Source organism: Pelodiscus sinensis, chromosome 5 (genome assembly GCF_052426305.1).
Source record: "Pelodiscus sinensis isolate ZL-2025 chromosome 5, ASM5242630v1, whole genome shotgun sequence".
In the NCBI taxonomy this organism is placed as follows: domain Eukaryota; kingdom Metazoa; phylum Chordata; order Testudines; family Trionychidae; genus Pelodiscus; species Pelodiscus sinensis.
Genome location: NC_143056.1, coordinates 49,908,096 through 49,924,330, shown reverse-complemented (window position 1 = coordinate 49,924,330; position 16,235 = coordinate 49,908,096). Strand labels below are relative to the sequence as shown.

Sequence of the window (16,235 nt, the reverse complement as noted above, 5' to 3'; positions counted from 1 at the left end):
TTTATTTCTTTTATTTATTTATTACAGTGGAGACATACCTTGAGTGGTGCCATTGGTGACTTGAGGCAGCATGTGGGAGGTGCACCGTCCCAAAGTTTTAATTGCTAAATGGGTTGCCCCCTCATATTTCCACCCTGTTCTTCTGGGTGGGTCCAGCCAGCACTGTCCCCCTCTCCCCCCACGCGCACCCCCCCCCCCCCCCCAAGAACTAGTTGCTTATGAGTGGTGCTTTCAGGGACAGCAGCTCTGGCTTCAGGGAGCCCTGATAGCCACAGTATGAATGCTGCTTGTGTACCCCACACTAGCACCGTGGTTGTGCTTCATTCCCCCGGCTAGAGGGGAATGGGCTACTCATTATGAATTCTTACTGCTACCATGAGACTACTCCTTCAGGTCTGCCTTATGGATCTCAAGGGCTTGGGCTCCAAGTCCCAATAGGAGGAGGAAAGTGATGTGAGGATCCCTGTACAGAAAAGCGGCCGGGGGGGGGGGGGCGGGGGGGAGGAAGGGCTTCTCTTCCCCTAAGACTCCTGATCGAAAGTGTTTACTGCATCGCAGTTTGTATGGAACCCTTTCAACCCTGCTTGCCTAGGCTGAGTAACTTGAGTGGCGAGGCGAGGGGACAGCGCCAAGTGCCCACAGTTACTTTCTCAGGGTCCGAGTGAGTAGGCTTGTTTGAGGCTGGGGCTAGAGGCTTTTTGCGGGTGATTTCTGCGAGATCCCCACTTTCCTCCTTCCTAGGGGAAGGTTTTTTTTTTTCCAAACGCCTGTCCCTATTAGGAAGTGCTCTGTTCGGGCTTGCGGCTCGCCTACCCACACCTGACATCCTGGTCGCTACGCACGCTGCTATTCCCTCCTCGCCTGCCTCCAAGCAGGATTAAGCAGGTGAAGCACCGCGCCAGCTCCGCGCGGTGGCCGGCGATTGGCTGCGAGGCGAGCGGCCCAGGCCCGCAGCGCCCGTGGTTAACGCGCGGGGAGTCAATCAGCAGCGCGGCGGAGCAAGTTGTTGCTCTCGCATTGACTCGCGGCGCCTACGAGTAGGAGGAGGAGGGAGGGTGGGAACCGCACGGGGCGGGGGGGCTGCTGCTGCTGCGCATTCCAACACCTCGACTGCACCGCCGGCTGCTGCGCCCTGAGAGCACCACAGCGCTGCACAGCGGGGCTCGCGGCACGCAGACATGCACGGCAGCCTTTAGCAAACCCGGGTTTGGGAGGGGAATCACTTTGCAGTGGGGAACTGAGGACCAAAGCAAATCAACCCTCCTCGCTGGGGCGGGGGGGGGGGGGGAGAATGCGCCCACTTCTCTACCCATCTTGCATAAAAGAGCCGTAAATCTGCAGATGCCTTATTCTCTCCCATATTTTGCATTAAAAAAGACCAAAGACGAGCCACCTTCTTCACTAGTATTCTTCGCTCCTCCCGCCTTGTAAGAGAAATTTGCAAAGGGTTCTTGCACACCTCGTGGGCATAATTGATATGTTGAAGCAACAATAGGGATCAGTGCTTGTACACACACACACATACACACACACACACACACACACACATATTACAAGTTTGAGTAGCAATAACATTGCTGCACACTAGGAGGGGAGGAGAGTCAGTTCCCTATAATAGGGAACAAACTCTGCCATGGCACAAAAGCGGCGCATTTCCTCACTTGTGAAAACCGTCCCTTCATAGAAGGGGGGGGGGGGGGAGGAGGAGGAGGCTGAAGCAAAAGCAAGTTACCAAGAGCAAGAACTTGGTCTGCAACAATCCTCCACTCTTCCTTCTTTCTTTAGGACTCTGGGAGCTGGGCTATTTCCTCCCCCTCCTCCTCCGCGCTGTTGGCTCTAGCCCAGGCTGTGGTCAGCAGCGCTTATTATTACTTCATTGAGACAGAGAAATCCTCCAAGACTTGCATTTTGGGAGGAGGGGGGAGGAGAGGGAGACGGGGGAAAAAGGCAACATTTGCTGCTCATCATTTTCCCTGCACCGCTAAAGTAATTGCGCCCCCCTCTTCGCTCTCTGTCCCTACTCAGCCTGGATTTTCTCTTACAGCCTTAGCTTCAGGGGTATTATTAGCTATTCCTTCCTTTGCAGAGCTGACTCCCTACGTCCCCCCAAAATTCTCACACGTTGCATGTTTGCAAATCGGTAAAATTTCTCCCCTCCCTTTACCCCCAACCTTCCCTCCCCCCAACTCCTCTCAATCTCAGCCCAGCAGCTCAGATCAAAGCGCCTTCCCTCACTCACAGTGGCCGCCGCTCACTAATGGGATTGCAGTGTGCCTGGCTCTGCTGCTGCAGCCGCCGGAGGGAGAGGAGCTCCTGTACCTCTTCGCCGAGACTCGCTGGGTGCTGAGCCGCGGGGATGATCAGGATCTTCCCGGATTTCAGCGTGCAGGTGACTGCGGCGGCGGCCGGTGGGGCGGCCGGGGGAGTGCCGGCCGGGCCAGGCATGGGGAGAGCCAGCACCGCAGCCAACGGCAACCCGCAAAACGTTCAGGGCATCACTTCCTACCAACAACGGTGAGTGCAAGTCAAAAAGGAGAGTGTATGTGGTGTGGGGGGTGAGGCTTCCTCACTTGCTTTTCTTTGTGCTTTTGTGTTTCTTCTCCCCCACACCTCCCCCCCAGTGCTGCTGGTAGCTCTTGGGGTGTACAAATTTAGGTTATTTTAAAATGCACCGAGATGTAAACAAAATAGTCTAGTGGCATCTTGAATGAGTTGAAAAGTAGCAACGGGGGGGAGTGAGTTCCCGGCATCTTAGCTTGGCTGCTGCAAAGTTTGGGTTCCCGTCCGCTTATCCCTTCTGGAGAGGAATTTCTCAATGCCAGTGCCTTGTGTAAATCCCACTGTGTGGCAGCCTGGGGATAATTGATCACGGTGTGTTGATTGATAATTTGTTTTCGACAAAGAACGAGACAATTTTCACTTGGTGTTCCACGCTTGCAATTCTACATTGTAGTGTTATCCTGTCACCTGTTAGTACGGGAAACTATAGCATGAAACCCTAAGTGTACTCAGCACTGTGGAGTATTCATCTTAACTGCATTCTAATGCAAATACACGAGATTCGCAGGCAGCGCCTTTAGGAAGAGCCCTATAAAGTTGGGGTAGGCAATAAGTCCTAATGAAGTTTAAGACCTTCCCCACCCCCCTCCCATTGATACGTGCTGACACTAACATGATGTTTAATTGCATGACATTTCCTTGTCTTTCTAAGAATAAAAATCGTAATGTTCTCTCTTTGATATTCTTTATTTCTAGCAAATTAGGACGAAAAAGTATCCCCAAATAATTGACAAGAAATAAGTCTAGATTGAAATCTGAACTATTTTGATTTTAAATAAAATAAACACAGTATAGTTCCAAACATCTTGACTTTGTTTTGCAATATTGGAGTAAAAAATGGTGTGTAACCACAAATATCCAACACCTAAAGATAAATGTGCACTTAATGAAAATTAGTATGGCAGGAAGTTTTCACCTTGTATTTCAAACTTCACTGGTGTGGAAAGTCTTGTTTTGAACCACCAGTATTTAAATTGATCATATTTAGATAATCTATCATTGCTTGCTTTGTTCACCAACTTTGAGTTGCCTGACACATTAGAGCAAGTTTTGAAAACATACGGGTGTGCTTTACATTTGATGGCCGATGGTAGAATTTTTCTGGATGTGACTTCAAAGGTTTCATTTTGTGAAAAATTAGTTTAAAGCCAATATTGAAATTATTAATAATGATCCCTAAGCATTTTCCTAGCCAAGGAACATTTGAAATGAAATATCAGCCTTCTTTTGGTCAGAACAAATACACGAACTTATTATATTAAAGAACTGGAACATGACAGACACACAGAATGGTGAAAAGTTCGACTAGTATTTGTCTTTCATGGTTTCTGTATGATTTTTGTCACTTATAAAAAATTTAAATTATAAGGGAAACTGACAGTCACTTTAACTAGGAAGTACAGAGAACAGTAACAATAATTTAGTCTGTGAAGTGGGGAAGTCAAGGGTCAGAAATGTCAGACTGACTTTTAAATAAATGAAGGAGACCTCTGGAGGGATTAAGCTATCCTGAAATATATAAACAAGGCAGCTTGCAAAATTTTAGTACTCCATTTACATTTTAATAGTTGGATTTTTGTCAGTAATCAGGAAAAAGTTATGAGCAACTCTTCTCTGATAAACTACCAACACCAATAAACCAAATATTGTTGAGTAAATATATCCTCAAATACTTATATTTATGAAAATCCAGAGCAGTCAGGATGCCTTGCATACTTTCCAGTTTCATGTAGAAAAGATTATTTGTATTTTCTCTAAATGTTAAGTAATTATTAGATTTACAGACTAAAACTATGCCTTTCATTTGAATGATGTTTCAACTTGTCATACCAAAATGCTTTATGAATGTACCAAAACATTGGCCTCACTTTTATGCTCCCTGCAGAAATCAAAGATGACACCTATTAACTTGTTTTTCTGAAGGAGGGGAAAGAGGTTTGCTGGATTGATTGACACAGATTCCTTGACACAGTGTTGAAACTGTATTACAAATTCCATATTTAATGACTAAAATAAAAGAAATCCAAAGGTGTAATGTTGAAGATGTTTGCTTACTATGGTTAATTTCAGTTTAGTTAATATGTGTATGTACTGGGCAATGACAAAAGTCCAGGGAGTAATGGAGCCCCATCCTTGAAATACTTACCCACGTGCTTAATTTTACTACAGTGAATAGACAGGTGTATAAGTATTTCCAGAATCCGGGCCTAGGTGAGTAGACTGCTTTGAGAGAAAAAACTGTCTGCAGTGCCTTGATCCCGGGCTGCCAGGTGTCTGCTTGTGGAAACCCTCAATTCTAATAGATAGGTCACTCCTGCTGATTCTTACAGGGAAGGATTCTTCTGCTACATTTTCAGGGTTCTCCAGCCAAACTTTTAGGTACTTTATTAACTTTTCCTTCACTCTCTTGCACAACTCATATGCAAAGCAATCCCATTCTCCTTAACTTTTTAAGTTATGGAGAAAGCATTATTTTAAATCCCGTTTTGCTAGGGCTTGATCCTGCTCCCATGTAGAGAACCTGATTCATTTTGGGAAGAGAATCAGGCCCTAAGCTGCTGAACTTGCAGGCAGCAGAAACGCAGTCACACCGCTATTTTGGCTTTGAAAAGCCATTCACAAAGATAAATTGTCTTTTAAAAATCTCCTTAACCCTAGTCCTCTTGGTGTGGTTTAGAGCCCTGTAAGGTACTCTTTTTTTGTCTTGCTCCCTTACTCTGTGATCAGTTTTGTAATCTGCAGTGAAGCATATGCTTTCCAAACCGAGCAAGTCATCACTGAGTTAACATGACCAATGTTACAGCTTTCAAGACAAGAGCATCTACAGCTGGAAGTGTATGCTAAGATGCGGGGTGTGTACACACTCAGATGGGTGCGTGCGCCGGTATTCGCAGCCCGCACTTCATTTATCCGCGGTTTCTCTATAGAGGACATGAGTTGTCCACACGTGCGTAAACTTCTGTGTATCTAACGCATATCCTCGCTCACAACACCGTATACATACTAGCTGCACATATGCTGCACGCATAGCACATTGCACACACACTTCTCTGTATGTAATGCGCACACGCTGTATAAAGCGTGTTACCTCACGTGTGCTACATGCTGCGCACACATGCCTCTCTCCTGTGACATGCATACATGTGCATTCGCGGAGTTACACGCGCGCACACACACAACCGTGTCCCCCAGCTCCTCTTTTCTGCTGGATCTGCGGCTCCAGAACAGGAAAGTGTGCGAAACTGCAACTGAGTGGCGTTGTTGCGCCGGCAGCAGAGGCTCTGTCCCTTGCACAGAGTGAGAGCGGAGCTGGGGAAGCAGCTGGAAAATGCCCAGAAATACTTTCACAGCGGTCAAGCCCGGAGCTCCATGACTCTTCCCTCCCCCGCTCACCCCAGCCCCGCGCGCCCCATGGCCTGGCACCCAGCTTAAGCTGGCCCGTGGTGTGTGCGTGTCTCACACCTGCCGGGCGATGCCAATGGCCGGGCTGCCCGCCGGAGCTGCGCGGCTCTCTCCCCCCGCCGCCGCCGCCGCCGCCGCCGCCGCCGGCCGCCTGTCTCTGCGCTTGGCATGTCTGTGGAGCCGGCGGAGCCCGGGCTCTCTCCGCTCCTCGGCTTGTGGACGGCGGCCGCCGCAGCAGCAGCGCTAGCGAGCAACCTGCACTAGAACTGCACCGAGGAGCGGGAGCCCGCGATGCTTTGGCCTCAGGACTTTGCTTTAGCCTGTCTGGTTAATCAGGGCCATTGCCGCCGCCGCCGCTAGACGCACCACACGCGCCAAGCCCAGCGAGGGGAAAAGTACGGGAGAGAGGAGAAAAAGCCCCAGGAAGATGGCGCCCACCAAGCCAAGCTTTCAGCAGGATCCTTCCAGGCGAGAACGGTAACACTTTCTCTTTACTGAACCTGCAGCAGCAGCGCCGTGCAGTGCCGCCGCCGCCGCTGCCTTGGCGCTGGCGTGGCTGCCATGCCGGGGAATGGTGGGAGGAGGAGGCTCTCTGCCTGCAGAGACCCGCTCGCCCTGTCAGGTAGCGCGGGGAGTTTCTCCTCTTGCATATTGTCTGCTGCCGCTGCACACACCACACCACACACACACACTCTCTCTCACTCACACGCGCGCGCGCGGCCAGCCTCCCCGCTGCAGCCGCCGCCAGTCTCAGAGCAGTGGCACCTCCCCAGCTTGCAGGAGCCGGTGTTTGGCAGGGCGCGTTGACGAGAGAGGGAGGGGTGTATGTGGTGAGGGTGGTGGGGATCCCCGGGGCGGCCCCTTTCGGGTCTCTAGGCTTCGCGGAGGGGGGGGGGGGTTGACTGGGGGATAAGGAGCTTGTACCAGGCCCGGAACGGCTTGCTGAGGGGCCGTCCCTGCTTGTGCAGTTCAAGTGCAGCTAGGCCAAAACTAAGGAAGAGCTGTTTGCTCTTCGCAGCAAAGCTGCGCATTCGGGCAAGTTTGTCCAAAGCGTTACAAATCATTGCAGAATAATGGGCGCTATCCCCTCGCGCAGCCCCGCCCTTGGCTTCCTTAGTGGTGGAAATACATCAAGCTGTTTGGAACAGCTGATACTTGCTGCACTGTGGAGTTGTTAAAACACGCAACAGAGTTTATGTACAAAATATCTGCAAGGACGGCAAACTGATGTTATTCTTAAAATTCAGAGCGGATGCTACTTTCTCCCCTTTGCTTCTAATCCACCAGTCTCGCCCCTAATACTTTTGTATGAGATTGTGGTTGCTGTTAATAGACTGTTGCTGACATGAATTGGCCATAGCAGATTTGCTCTAGTAAAATGACTCTAGAAGTGATCAGTAGGAAGCAGTTGACAAGTTCATGTGATGTGACTTTGTGGTTCTCACAAAAGTATTCAAAGCTCAGTTTCACTAAGATACATGCCCCACAGGAGGGCAGCCAAAGTTTTTTGTTTGTTTTGTGCTTTCCTCAGCATTATCAATGAATTTTGGGTGAATGGGAGGGTGAAGAAGGTGCCTGGTTAGTTGCAAAATGGAAATTAACATTTAGACAGCTTTTAAAAGTAATGGGGTCTTGCTATCAGATTTATATTTTGCAGTACAAGTTGCTCTGAAAAACATTTACATAAAATAATTTGTGATTAGTTTTTATTTTACGCTTTTAATTTAAAACTTGTATTTTTAAAATGTGATGGCAAACATACTACAGATTTTATGGAAATTTCAGTACTTTTTGCAATGAAGCAATTGACTGAGTATTACAAAACCTTGGACAACTGTATGTTATATAATCATCAGTAAAGTATTTATATTAACTGTTGGACATTGATAGTGCAGGTAAAGACAGAGGGAGCTGTCTTTGGATATAGGTGTAATGTGCACCTTTTGTTAAAAATCCAGAAATCAAAGGCCTGATTTATGTTTCGCCTTCTCTTCAGCAAAAAACATTCAACATTTTTCTCCAGTGGCTGCGTAGGCATTTTGACTGTATATGATAACACCAAAGCAGCATAGTTTTTTTTCCTTTTTCTGTAGAGTTCTTCGTTTGCAAGAAAAACAATGACATATAAATATCAGTCCTTTTTTTCTCATATACAGTTTTGCTGTCTTTCTGATCCTGGTACTATATTAGTAATAAATGTATTTGCCAGGACAGCTTCAGTAATCTCTCCAGCAGAAGCATATTTGTGTGCCATTTTGGGAATTTCTCTGAGATAGGAATCTTGAAGATAGAATTAATTTCTAGAGGAAACTTCATAGCTTGTGCATGAGTGCTTTCTTTATCACCTGTCTCCATTTGGCATTCGGAGAAGGTAAATCAAAGTGCGCAATTTGTTATTCTGCTCCACTTGAGAGCTAAACTAAATAACACTTGGTCTGAAATTCTGATTGAAGTTGTAGGAGGATACACTGTATTTAATTTAATGCCCTTTAATAGCATCTTCTTGTTCAGCTCTGATGCTGTCATTTTAAAGGTTGGATCAGAATAGTTTTAGCCTGTAGAGAGTGGGAGGAGTATTCATTTCAGAGGAACAAGTAGACTAAACTCCTAGAACACTAATAGTCACAAACTAAGTCTAGTGTCCAGACAGTTTTGTGCCCTGAAGCTTTGCTTGGTTATCACTGTTTACAATGGCCTGAACACTTTTAAGTAATAATATTATGTGTACACATTGATTTGTTTTTATTTGGGAAATGTATGTGTCATGCTGTATGTTCTGTAGAAAAAACTTTGGGAAAATGTAATTGTGCTTCAGTAAATATACATTGAAGTGCATTTTCTTAAAACTTATATAGTGTTTCACTACTTTCCTGCATATAACTTTGTAAATCTTCTCTGAGTTGTGATTTGAAAAAAATGGCTTCTGCAATCACTGTTTTCTTAGTTATTTCTTAAATACACTTGTTTTCAAAATTTAGAACCACGGGAGTAAACAATCTGTACGTTGTCTATTCTTCATTTACACAGTATTTAGATGGAATGTATTAAAATACTGCAAACAGCAGGACAGTGCTTTAAAATCTCTTTCTAAGATATTTTATGTTGCTATTAGGTATTAATACTACATGAATCATTTTAAAACTTTGTGTTACCTGTTTAGATAGTGACTGAATTATTTTCAGTGTTATGCACTTAAACTTGGAATTTCTTTTAAAATCGGGTATGCTGCAAATCATGCAGTTACAGTACCAGCCTAGGATCTTTCAGCTGTGTGGATATATATCCAAGATGATTAAATAGAAGTGTCATGCATATAGTGTATCAGTGCTTATTTGTAAAGCGTATCACAGTATTGCAGTGGTGTTGGTTTAAAGTAAAGAAAAAACTAGTCATTTTTGTATTTCTTTCTAAAGTATAAGCTTAAACACAACAGTGATAAATGGTGATATGCATTGTCTAACACTTGCTTTTATATAAATAGCTCCAGAAGATTGCTTAAATGATAATAGAAAATATGAAATAGGGTGGCCTTCATATCACAAGGCCAAGGGTCTACAAATGGAAAAAACTGAAATAATGAAATATTTCCAAGGCAACAGACTGTCAACAAGAACAGTAATGCATGGGCATATCATAGAGCTACCAGAGAGGATATTAGATCTTATAGCTCTAGAGCCAGGAGTTATAATGACCTTTATTAAATAGAGCCCTCCCACATTACTACAATCTTTCTGATTTCTGATTTATGGATTAGCAGTCATACCACTGTTTATAATTTGAAATATTCTCCCACCATATTTGATTTGCTGTATTTTTCCCCACTGGAATCATATATTATTTAGGGCTTACATGAGAGTATTGATCAACAAAAGTTATATTAGATATTTTCAGTAACTGATGGGATTCTGAATAACAAGGTTTTGTGTGCTGCAATGTTCTTTATTTTATATATATATTTTTCTTGCTGGAAGTAGTAGGCTTTTAACTTGTTTGATACCAAGCTAATGGTGCTATGTAGAAATATGTTTACGCTCAATAATTATAACATTGCTTCTTAGTCCAATAATTTGATATTCAAAACAAAGTTACTACATTAAAACTATCAATTTACTACAATACCAGAAGCATGGATGTTTGTAACAGAACATCATGTTTATGATGTACAGCAGTATCCCCATTTTTCTTTTCAGTGCTTGAATTTCAGAGTGTAATGTATTGGCAGTTTCAAATTGTATTTGGTTTGAAACTTGGCATACATGTTAGTACCATATGTGAAATTCACTGAAAAAATAATGTAAAACAGTTGTTGAAAAGTGACAAAAAACAATGTTTATAATTCCAGCCTCTTTTTTTTACTAACATGGTTAAAAGGTATCTTTATTTTAAAAAATAATTGGTTTCATCATTTTATGTAGGGGGGGAATGTGTGAAATTTTTGAATATGTGAAATTGAGCATGCCAACTAATTCTAGGAACTTTCATAACATTTTATGTTTAATCCTGCCTCTGTTTAAGTCCATGGGAACGCTGCCATTGGTTTATTGACTGCAGGATTGGGCCCCTGTACAGAATAGCTGATTTTCATTTTATATGCATCAATTAATTGATTTTTTGGGGTTTAATGATGCTGGCCCAGATCCTGAAAGTGGATCTAATATGTCTTAATTCTTACAAGTAGGCCCTTTGGAGTAATTTCCTGTTAAAGTCAATGGAACAACCACTTAAAGGTGTAAGAGTTACTCAGGTAAGGTGAGATTTCAGAATCTGCTATAGTGGGTTCAGAATTAATTATGTTGAAATTTTGGCGCACAATTTGTCAGCGCGGAATTTTGTTTTACAGTAAGAAACACATTTTTTAATGTATTTAGCCAAGACATTTCTTTCTCAGTGTTGCTTTTTTAAAAACTTGGAAATTAGTTCATTGCTGCCAAAGCATTTTTGATATTTAGAAGAAATGACATTAAATAAAGTATTTTTCATTATAGGCAACATCTTTCTGTGTTTATATAACACTACTGCATGTTATTTTTGCCATGCAAAGTCCTAATAGTGTCAATGAGGTGCTTGTAGTGTTACTTTTAACAGAACTTCACATAATAAGAATAACTAGTTATACTATTGCATATGGAGATGCAGAACAGTAGAGATAAAAGGGTAGCTGGTGTGTCTTATATGACTAGTGCATTGTTCTGTGACCAGCTTGAGCAGTAGTTTTGCAATACACAAAGTCCCAGTGAAATGAATAGGACACTTGTGCCATTTATTTCAAAGGACTTGAAGTAGTAAAAATATTCACTAATATTGTATAATGTTGTGAAACATTACTTAGAAAAATATGATGTGGTAAGAACAGGATTATGTTTGAACTCTCTGTGAAGAGTATTCTTTCTTTGAGTGTGTACATTCAAATTATATCTTCATTTATCTTCATTTAAAAAAACAAAGGAAATACAAATACTACAGAAAACCAAAAGCAAAAATATATTTTTTTTACATTTAATACTGTAGGTCTGATTTTGTTCCCATTGGTGTCAATGGTAAACCTCTCATGGACTTGATTAAGAGCAGGATTGGGCTGTGCAAGAAATTCTGAAATAAAAATGGAGTAGTCCTATGTCAAATGGGCTTCCAAGACAATAGTAATGCCAATCTGATAGGCCTAAATATTGAAGTTTATATAGTTTCTGACATGTGTTCCTTACACAGGCAAAATTCAAAATTACATTAAAGGTCAGGTTATATTACGTAACTTCATGTGAGGAAAAATCGGTGGTAATTAAATGGCTTATTAAATGAATAGGCTTGCTTTGTGGTTGGTTCTTTTCATAGCACGCTTTTTCATTTTCAATGCTGAATTTCCCTATTTTTGCATGTTGAAATTGTACTCTTAGAGTTTCTGCTGTCCTCTATCTGCTCTGGGAGCTTCTGTTGATATTACATTACATCCAAGCAACACTTAATATTTAGCATTTTTGTGGAAGTTTTCATCTCTAGAGCTCAGAGTGGTTTAAAAGGGACAGGTGTATTAATATGTCAATTTTACAGATGGATAAACTAAGGCCTATCAAATAATAAGAATTAGCAGAGCCCATACAGCAGGTTAATGCTAGAACAGTGAATAAAACTCAGGGTTCCTGACTCAGTCTGCTTCTCTATCACTTGGCCACATTGCCTCCTTTAAGAGCTTGAGGCTTCATACACACGCAAACTTCTCATTGAAAGAAAATGCTCTGAAGGAACAGCTGGTTGTATTTTATATTCGTTATGGAAATCAACATTTTCTGTTAACATAGTACTGAACCAATATTACAAATGAATTAAGTAATTAAAATGAAAGACTACCATTTCATTAAAATCAGGGCTCATAGGTTTATGTGTATAATCAATGTTCAGAATACAGTTTAAATAGTATACATGTATGTAATCTTCAGTGAACTCCCTGAGGTTGGGAATTTCCAGGGCACCTAAGAGGCTTAGTTACCATGTTCAGTTGCAGTGGGTTTGGGGACCTAAATGCTGTAGGCTCACTTGAAAATCCCAGCTTGGAAGTTTTGCCTGCCTAAATAATAGGGGTTCATTAAATGTTTGGTTATAGTGTTTTAAAACGTAATAGAATAATACTGGTTTTGGGTTGATATTTTTGGAATAAACTGGAAAATGTATATTAAGCCTGTGATATTCCTCACATATATTGCACATTATATAAGCTAGGGGGGAGGGATAGCTTTGTATTTTGTCTTGTTTATATATCACATTGAAGAATTGGGAGAACTTGCTGATTTAAAGTTTTGTTCATTCGAGTCCTAGATGCATGATGTTCTCAGAATTGCAGTCCATTTAGCAAAATAATAATTTGCCAGGCTTTGGAAGGACTAGCTATCTCTCTTTAGAGGAGAATAGAGACTCAGTATGTCACAGTGAGGAAAAAACTTCTTGTAGGTAGGCAGTCTCTGTAGGTCAAGGCTGAGGTCAGTAAAAAGGGCAGAATGACTGAGTCTTAAAGTGCTGGCTTTGGGATAAAAAAAGACTTGTTGCCATTGCTGATTATCCCTGATCCTTCATGACTGCAGAAATTGTTCATATTTGTCAGCGTATCATTGGATATAGAATTGATACACTTGCTTCAAAACTTGTTCCACTGACAAGAGGTTCTGGAAAAAAATAAGAAAAAAATCTGTTTTTAGTTGTAGGGAACTAGTAAAAGATACCAAAGAGACACAGATGTATAGAATAGCCGCCTTTATTCATTGTGAGTCACTGCTCTGATTTACTATATAAATTGTATTTCTTCTGTAAAATAAAAAGTACAGTATTTTTTTCAATGGCTGAATGAGCTAGATAAATGGTGCTCAAGTATCAGTGTTTGAAGGATCCAAGTATTTTACTAAAGTACTGTAATTAATTGGATGTTCACTTTAATAGTTAGGTTTCCTGTTTGTAGGCAGTGTTCTGTAAGAAGAGCATACATTTGATATGTAAATGATGCATAGTGTTGAAGAGGACCAATTTTACTAAAGTTGTATTTTTACTAAACAACTGTTTCATGTTAAAAAACAAAAATAAACTGAATTGCCAGAAAGTACATATCTTAAACTAGACTAGTTGTGGAAAATGTATAACAGTGCTTGAATCTTTTAAACATAAATTCTGTTCCTTTTATTACTGTTACTCTTTTATTGTAGTGACACTGACTTTGCTCTCAATTTTAATTTTTTTTGTTAATAAAATCTAATTTCATTTTCTATGGACTTGTAGTTTGGAAACACTTATTCCATGCATTCTAGCACTAATTTGCTCAAAGTGTAATTTTATATTCTCAAGACCAGGTTTTCAGATAATAGAATAGAGTTAAACACTAAATCCAAAATAGGAGAGTGACTTGACATATGGAGTATATGTTTTTGGGATCCTTTTGACAATATAAAGTAATTAGGTTATTTAGACTTTGCTACATCTTCCAAGAAATTATGGGATGGATATTACCTTGTTACTTTTTCCAACATTATAAAACAGTTATTTTAACTCTATTCAGGACTTATATTTTGTGTGGAAGTTATCATTTATTATGCTGTTTGTTTTCTTCCTATTTACATTGAACAGTTTTAATGTGGAAAAATGACTAACAATGGGCAAAATATGTTCTTCTTTCCAAGCAAATGGAGCATGTGACAGTTGGTACTCTTCTGTATTTGCTATGATGCTTATTGAAGGGAAAACTTTTCACATAATTCCACAATGATGTATTATAGCTATAGTTTACTGTATGCACATATATATTGCCTACACTATATATGTGTGGTTGCTTGAAAGAAAATAATGTTATATGGTTGTCTTCATCATGCTGTAAATGTCTTATTTTAGATAAAATTACATTTAAATGCACTGGGATGGTGACTTTTTAAACTGATGCTGTGAGGGAAAAGTAGGCTCATCATTTTTTGCACATTTTTATTGTTTTGTGTAAATGTAATTTGTTAATCCTGTGAAATTTGTCATAGATAAATTTGCTTGGATTATCTTGTCACCACCGTATCTGCATTCTTTTGTTCATTGCTTATTCATAATTTAACAGTCTGGCAGTGAGCCTTTTTGGGATGCTCACAAAAGATATATGACCTCTACCAGCTGCTACTATAACCTGCAGAATGCACAGCAAGACATTAGAAACGTGAGGATTCCTCTACTGATTAAAGTGCTCTTCATTTAAACAGTCTGTTCATAAGAATCTCAGGAATCTGTGTGAATAGCAGTTTTGATTTTTCTTTCTTGCAAAATTAGCTCTTACATTTTTTTCTACAGTAAAAGAAACCTAATGTTGAATCTTAATTTAGTATTATTTTGCTTTACAGGTGGACTAAGGGGAATTAAACCCTTCATTAGTATTATATATAAATTTATATGCATTTGTGTAAATTCCTAATATGAAAAGAGTGCATTTGTGATAAATTTAGGTCTGCATCTTCACATTAAATTATGTTGACACATATTGTTATCAGGTACTGATTTACAGAAGAGTTGGCAATTTAAACTTGCTTTAGTCTAAGCACTTTGCAGACTATACTGTGTAAATACTCAATATTAAGCAGTATACAAAAGACATTAAATAGACTGTTACTTGAAGTGTAGCAACATTTTAGATTTCCATTAATCTCATGACTTAATTTAGGATTTTTTTCTCAATTTTTATATTACTTATCTGCAAATCAACTTGTGAGTAATAGCTAGTTTTACCTCCCCAGTGTGCTGGCATGTGATTATAGTTCAAAATAATTCATCACTAATCCATGCAGTATTGGTTCATCTCCATCACTCTGTTTTGTGATTAGACCCTGAGGCCTGTAGGAACATTCTGCTGCAGTTTTCTATTCTGGTTTTCTTTGACTTCAACCCTTATTTTAAATAGTTCTGGAATTACTACACTCCTTTGTCAATCACTTTATATTCCTCAGAATGTATCGATTTCGAGGGATGAATATTTATTTTTCGAGAGTTTTTGAAAACTGTTTCCCACTGCAGTGCAGTCGTTATATGTAGGTTTGTAGGTTTTAGTTCAGTTTGTGTTATAGTATAAAACTGTTGCTTCTCTGTTCTTCATTCCTTGTTGAGATCTGTTTTTTTTTTTTTTTTTTTTTTTTGCTGAGCATATTTATATAGTTACGTGAATCAGGAAGTTCAGTGTCTTCAAAAGAAATACCATGTCTTTATGAAACAGTCATAGTAGCATAGTAATTAAACTAGTTGACAAGTCTCACACCATGTTTTAATTGGTACTGGTGTAAAATAAAACCCTTTGAGGAATAGATAGGACCTGATCTTGCTGTGTTTTAGTAAGTGATCAGTCTTATTGAGGTCAGTGTTGCAGAGTTGAGCCCTGGTATAATCATAACATATGTTGATATATTTTGAATGTAATATTTCCAGATTATGAAGCAAATCCATCATTTTATTTCACATCAAATACTTCCAATTTTAAGAAAGGTCATCTTAAAGATTTTTTAAAGACTTTGTTTCAGCATTGAGTAGTCCTGTGTTCCTTTTAATAATTACTTTCATCTCATTGTAGCCGTGTGTTTGAAAGTGTAGGTCAGTAAGGATGATCGCATTCAGAATTTCATGATCTGTGTAGTGGAACAAATTGAAAGCAAAGCCTGTATCAATCACTGTGAAGGGAGGGTTAATTGTTACTGCTTCTCAAGCCTCTGGACAGATAAACCAGTAATGAAATACTTATTGCTCTGATATGTGAATGCTAAAGGATGAAACAATGGAAACAG

At 40.5% G+C, this 16,235-nt stretch overlaps 1 protein-coding gene across 5 annotated transcripts in view; it reads left to right on the top strand.

Annotated features, from left to right (window-relative positions):
• The first annotated feature begins 1,618 nt into the window (after nucleotides 1-1,618).
• NPAS3 (neuronal PAS domain protein 3) overlaps nucleotides 1,619-16,235 on the top strand; it is an 888,615-nt gene continuing 873,998 nt past the window's right edge. Inside the window, exon 1 of one of the 5 annotated variants that reach the window (XM_006117663.5) lies at nucleotides 1,619-2,514. In XM_006117663.5, the coding sequence (XP_006117725.2) occupies nucleotides 2,357-2,514 (158 nt within the window). In that variant the 5' untranslated portion in view covers nucleotides 1,619-2,356. Of the gene's footprint in view, nucleotides 2,515-5,533; nucleotides 6,439-16,235 lie in introns of those variants that run through there. The other 4 variants (XM_006117666.5, XM_006117664.5, XM_075926949.2 and 1 more) reach the window with 4 other exon arrangements.